The sequence below is a fragment of the Anneissia japonica genome, unplaced genomic scaffold (genome assembly GCF_011630105.1).
Source record: "Anneissia japonica isolate Jap-2015-1 unplaced genomic scaffold, ASM1163010v1 scaffold1642_len504882_cov181, whole genome shotgun sequence".
Taxonomy (NCBI): Eukaryota; Metazoa; Echinodermata; class Crinoidea; order Comatulida; family Comatulidae; genus Anneissia; species Anneissia japonica.
Genome location: NW_022692852.1, coordinates 234,004 through 240,348, shown reverse-complemented (window position 1 = coordinate 240,348; position 6,345 = coordinate 234,004). Strand labels below are relative to the sequence as shown.

Below are 6,345 nucleotides of genomic sequence, written 5' to 3'. Positions count from 1 at the left end.
TATAGTTTTGTTTATTAATTGTGTATCTCTACTGAGATCCACGCATTGTTTCTCATAGCATTGTTGTTTCCGTTAATTTCCCGGGCCTTTAGAGAGTCGCCAACAAAGTGTCAAGGTTCAGTAAATTCTATACTAAAGGTAAAATACGCAGTGCATGTTTTTGATTGAATTAAAACCTTTGCAGTATATAAAGAACCCAGAATCTAATAACTATTAACTTTTGTTTACTTTAAGAGTTATTATATATTTGTCATGCTAATTTTAACATACATCTTTTAATTTTCTAGATTCAAGTAAATTTCGACAAAACGACAAACAATGAAACTTGGGTTGGTATCAAAGAATTCTGCAAAAATGGACGCAATGCAACGTTTATGTTAGCCGGTGGTGTTCTTGTCGGTTTTATTTATGGATTTAAGATGGCTTATGCGTTCTGGAGAATAGACGATCTTGGTAAATCTTATTATTGTTATCAAATTTCGATTTAAATGCACATACTCTGCAGAGACTCAAATTAGCATTAGAGAAACGATAGTAATAAAAAAATAACTAGGCCTACAACAAAATTAAATACATACGCCAAGTCAAGCCAAATATGGCATTCGTTTTACGAAATTCACCCAACTGATGAGTTATTACAGTAAAGAGTGTGGTGCTCATGGTCTATTTTTGCTGAGAATGATTGTCCATTACTCTCAGATGGCGAACTTTGGGCTTATGGGAATTTTCTGGATTATGTTTTATGGATTCATATTATAAATCAGGGAGGTGTACATCTTCCTGTATAAATGTTCCGTTATTTTTCATTTTTATTACAAAGAAAATGTATTCGGGTAAAATATAAAAATTTTAATATATATGGACAAAATCTATCCCATATAGGTTGAAGTACTAGTTGAAGGCCTATAGTAAAACTACTTTTATTGACTAAGGAGTTCTTTAGACACAATGGAAAACAGTTTAATAGGAGTACGAGACTGCCATTTTAGGGCATCTGGAGTGACCATACTCAACCTTTTCTCAACTCGGCAAGATATGAAATGAACAGAATCATAATAGTTTTTTTTTGTTGCTTACTCTACATAGATGGTATTCACGATAATTAGTAATTATATAGCTTATAAAACTTACATTTTCAAACTATTATATTTCATTCAGGTGGAACAAAACGAATGTTAGGATTTGCAGTGTTGTTCCATGGATTGGCAGAATTCGTGACAGGTCTATGTGCATCACGATTAATACAAACTCTTGGTTGCCTCAAGATCGTAAGTTTTGGAGCGTTCATGTTTGCAGCAGATTGCTTTGGATACGCCGCGATGCGTAATCCAAATTGGACACTATTACTTCAGGTTTTAGAAGGTAAACATATTTATTCTTAAACATCGATCAGATTTAAGATATGTATATTCATATATAACTTTGAGTGGAGCTGTCTATAGTATGGGCATGGTTCGGCCCGTTTTCCCATTTGCTTCAACTACTGTACTCTATCCTATTGATTTTTAATTTTTTTAAATGCAGTAACCGGTACTCATATTTTAAAACAGTTTAAGAATTTAAACAGTAATTACTGGTTCGCAATTGAGAAGGAGAGAAACACGCTTGAAGCAGCGAACTTCATGAAATTTCTTTCAAAACAGCGGAAAGAGGTGGCAAAAAATTATCATGGTTAGAGAAATGATTTCCCAAACTTAACCCACTTGGGCCCTTATTTAGAAATTATATTATAGGTAAAATGTACTTTTCTAATAAAAATGATCCTTTTCTCCAGTGGTTAAGGGAAATGTGACCTGGGGAGCAAATGAGACAATCTTAATCCATACTTGGTGGTAAGGATGCTTGGCTTGGGTTCAATTCCTTTCATAGTAACATGATGTTTTTTCACGATCAATAACTACTCCACTCCATAAGACAAGACTCATAACTGAGACTTGATTGTATGTTTTTCTTGCGAAAGGATTGCCACTTAGTAAAGAGTGATTAGCTATGGACATACTCTCGGTTTTGGGCCTAAACAATGGTAAAAATAATTACAAAGAAAAGTAAAAATGAGCTAATAATATCCATTTACCCATGTCTATAGAATAATCCAATTTTTATACCAAATAATTAGAATACATTAAAAAAAATGTTACTGTTGTAAGGATAGTTATTAGTTTACAAAGGGTTTTCGTTACATACCATAAACATTTACAAAAATAAAATATGGCAATCTTTGTGACAATGTTAAGGTCGAAATTGTTGAGCGTCTGGATAAAAAAAAAATGTGAAGGGACTAGAATTTCACTAGGCTGGGCCCTCTAGTAATCTAATACACTAGACTAAATCTTATACAACTAAAACCACATTAAAAACACTTATATGTCTGTTGACTTCCAGGATTTGCGTTCTTTTGCACCTATATATTGGGATTGGTGTACATTGCTGAGACAACTCGTCCTAGATGTCAAGCCGCTGTTACGTTCATGTTCAGTTCCAGTTACTTGTGTTTGGGTCGGAGCATGGGCTCAGGTGTTGGCGGGTTGCTAACTGGAGAATTTGGTGTGGAGAAAGCTTTCTATATGATGTCAGCCCTTTCTGCAGTCATCACCATCATTCTCGGAACGTTAGATTGGGTTGGTAGTCAAAAAATATGCTAAGAAATAATACTGGATCATAAACGTTCGAAACGGGATTACATAACGATACATATGAAAAAATGAATAACGTAATAATAACGTTCTCAATATACCATAAACTATTGATTGGTTAAATCAGTCTCCATGCGCAACTGAACAGTAAAGATCGACAGTCTAACAAAAACAAATTTTATGTTTTACTATTTTATGACCTTACGTAATTTGTATTATTTAATTCTCAGCTATACAGGCACAAAACTGACGAATTAGAATCATATCAGGAAAACACGGGTGGAGATCAGACGGCACTTCTTGTTCAGAAAAGTGGAAGTACAAATGATGAAGAAGTGGTAGACTACGGGACGTGAAAGTCTAAGTCTATCTTATGAATTGAAATATTTTAAAAAGAAACAGCGATTCTTTAAAAAGTGTACAGCATAAAATGTTGAAAATGTTGTAAATTATGAATTTAGTGAAGCTTAGTACTAATATTTAAAAATGATTACTGTAACTTATAACTTTATTCTCTGTGAATGGGAATTTGAAATTTGATCAAATTTACAAGGTACAATACCTGTCTAATAAACAGTCGGAAGCATTAAAAAGGACTGGCGGTAAAATTGCTTGTGACAAACAACAATGCAAAATAAACAATAATAAGGAAGTCAACTGTAATACTGAGAATCTGAGAGAACAGTAATTAAAATGAGACAAAGGGTCTATATAAAATTGGTGTATAACAAGGATCTTGGCTTCATAAGCGGTTATTCATTCACCAAATAAGATTTATTTGTGATCCTATATATTTTCATTATCACTTAGACTTATTTTCATGAGGATGATTATTATGACGATGCTCATTTGTGTTTATTATTTCATTATTACTTTTTATATCAGATTTTTTTTTTATATCAGATTCATATCTATTTTTATTATTTCCATTATACACCAATTTTATATAGACCCTTTGTCTCATTTTAATTACTGTTCTCTCAGATTCTCAGTATTACAGTTGACTTCCTTATTATAATAATAATAATAATAATAATAATAATAATAATAATAATAATAATAATAATAATAATAGTCATATGAATTACTAAAAAGGATTAAGAAAAGGGATATTATAGTCACTGATCATACCGAGATCCTTGTTAAGTCCGAATATGTGGGTTTTGTGTTTGATTATGTGTCTGAGTTCTGATATGCGCCTTTTATTAAGGGATGGGAAATTATTATTATTATTATTATTATTATTATTATTGAAATTATTACTATTATTATTATTATTATTATCACTTTTATTATTATTATTATTATTATTATTATTAGTATATACATACATAATGTAGATCAATCCTGCGATAGCCAACACTATATTTGAAACCTGTCAGAAACGTTGCATTACAGCTATATGTCAGTTCCGACACTAAGTCAGTGGTAGCACAAGTAGGGGCCGGGGACCAGGGCTCCTCATCGGGGAGAGCTTCCCCCATTGGGAAATCCTGGCGCCAACATTGCCCTAAGATAATAAAATTGCTGTTTAATCGAATCGAAAAATTTTCCGTTTAATTAACAGATTTCTCAAGTGTTAAAATGTATTTCAGTAACCATGTCTTTAAATATGCATAATAAATACAAAATGTCTGTAGCACCTATAATAATATTTCTCGAGAGCAAAATATTGGTTGCTTAAATTACAGGTACAGCGTCAAATAAATGGGACAGGATGAAGATTTGTCTTAGTTTACAATAATTTATCAGTAATCTGACAAGTATGAGTTGTGTAGGGACAATGTAACCACATATTCTGATACACAACCTATGTATATGTGTCTAGGCTATGATAGACTTCCGTAGCATGTCTTTTTCAGTACGTCAGTAAGCAATGTTTCTGTAGCAACTACGGACGTTCCGTAGAACTTCAGAACTCTGAATAAACAAGGATGATTTTGTTTTGCTTTCTAGGTTTCTAGGCACTAGTTTCAATGTTAAACCAAGCTGCAGTAGTGGCGCCATGGGGGGGGGGGGGGGGTGGGTGTGGGAGGAGGATCAGGGAGAGCATCCCATCGGACAGGCCTGGGTCCCCTATCCCTGGATCCAAAGAACGTTATTTTGATTGCCCAATCCCGAATATTGGGATCTAAAAGCAAAATGTAGACCATTCCCTACCAGGCTTATTTTTATTCCGAGGCTCTAGTCGGCAACTTGGTACACACCCCTGTTGGACATGTTGGAGCCCTTTTCGGCAAATTTATGGAGCCACCGCTGCCGAGTTGTCATTCACACAATGTCATTGATTCCTTCAACAATGGACAGTTTTCAATGTAAAACCAAGAATCAGTGACTACTGATGAAGACATAATTAATGTCGAAATATTGAATCCCGACACGATAGCGTGCATTTCGATACTTGGAGTATGTATTATACTATCTTATCTGAGATTAATCAGTGGACCTTTCAGTAAGAATTTCGGTAAGAATCAGTGACGTGTTAATAAACATACAAATATTGTTTATTTTCATCAATCCAATAATCTCCAGACCACCTATCATAAAACCTATTTAAAAAACATTTTATTGATTCGATAAAATACTATAAGCTTGCATTTTGCATTATGTTGTTAATTCATTTGTGAAATACATAGAAAACAATGAAATAGGCTTGTATTATGGTATTACTTCATTGTATAAAATAACATAAAACATGCTTTTAAAAATAACAAAAAATATTCTAAATCAAATGAAATAGGTTTTTGGCACTCATCCCAGTTTGCCGATTTCATTCGTATAGGAATTAAAACTAGAATTACTAGTACAGTATATGTTTTTATTGTTTGGTAAAGTCTCTTCACTGCAAATGGCATGATTCAATCAATGCTTTTACGTAGCAAACAGGATGCTGTTGGTACTAAATTGTCACTTTACCCGAATTCGGTTTGGTTATAATGTATATTCATTGCACTCTCAAAACATTAATTTACTATGCCGTAATCAAAGTTATTGTCATTTTTAAATCACAATAACATAAAAGTTTCTAATACTGTGGTCTAAGAGCACAATTGTTGCCATCCTAAATCTTCTTTTTCTCATGATCTTCTTCTTCTCAAGATAGTAAAAGCATTTCAGTAACCATGTCTTCAAACACCTGTTAGTTACTACTACAAAATTTCCGTAGCACATACCTAATAATTTAACACGAGTGTAAAATATGGATTTGTACTGTGTTGCTTAAACTTCAAGAGCTGTGGAATTTTCAAACAAACCGGACAAGATGAAAATTTATGAATAAGCCTAGGTTTAACTCACTTTTTATTGGTTTTCACAATAATTTATCATTAATCTGAGTTGTCTGGGGACAATGAAACCAAAAATCCTGATGGAAAAATATTTTTTATGGACGTTAGATGTTAGGTAGACTACAGCATAACAGCTGTGGAATTCCAAACAAACGGGACAGGAGGAAGAAAATCCTGATGGAAAAATATTTTTTATGGACGTTAGATGTTAGGTAGACTACAGCATAACAGCTGTGGAATTCCAAACAAACGGGACAGGAGGAAGACTTACAGGCCACATTTTCTTAGTTTTCTAAATAATTTAATGGTAATCTGACAAATATGAGTTGTCTAGGACAACGTAACACCGTAACCAAAGCCAACAATAACGGCAAGGGTTCGCGGCTGCCTCGCTCCTAGTTCCGGTGGTGGAACAAGTCTTCTCG

General features: G+C 33.5%; 1 protein-coding gene across 1 annotated transcript in view; it reads left to right on the top strand.

Moving 5' to 3' along the window:
- Positions 1 to 3,189, top strand: part of LOC117100431 (major facilitator superfamily domain-containing protein 6-like) — an 11,529-nt gene extending 8,340 nt beyond the window's left edge. Inside the window, exons 3-6 of the mRNA XM_033240117.1 lie at positions 288 to 453; positions 1,159 to 1,362; positions 2,383 to 2,618; positions 2,864 to 3,189. Of these exons, the coding sequence (XP_033096008.1) occupies positions 288 to 453; positions 1,159 to 1,362; positions 2,383 to 2,618; positions 2,864 to 2,989 (732 nt within the window). The 3' untranslated portion in view covers positions 2,990 to 3,189. The remainder of the gene's footprint in view (positions 1 to 287; positions 454 to 1,158; positions 1,363 to 2,382; positions 2,619 to 2,863) is intronic.
- The last annotated feature ends 3,156 nt before the right edge of the window (positions 3,190 to 6,345 follow it).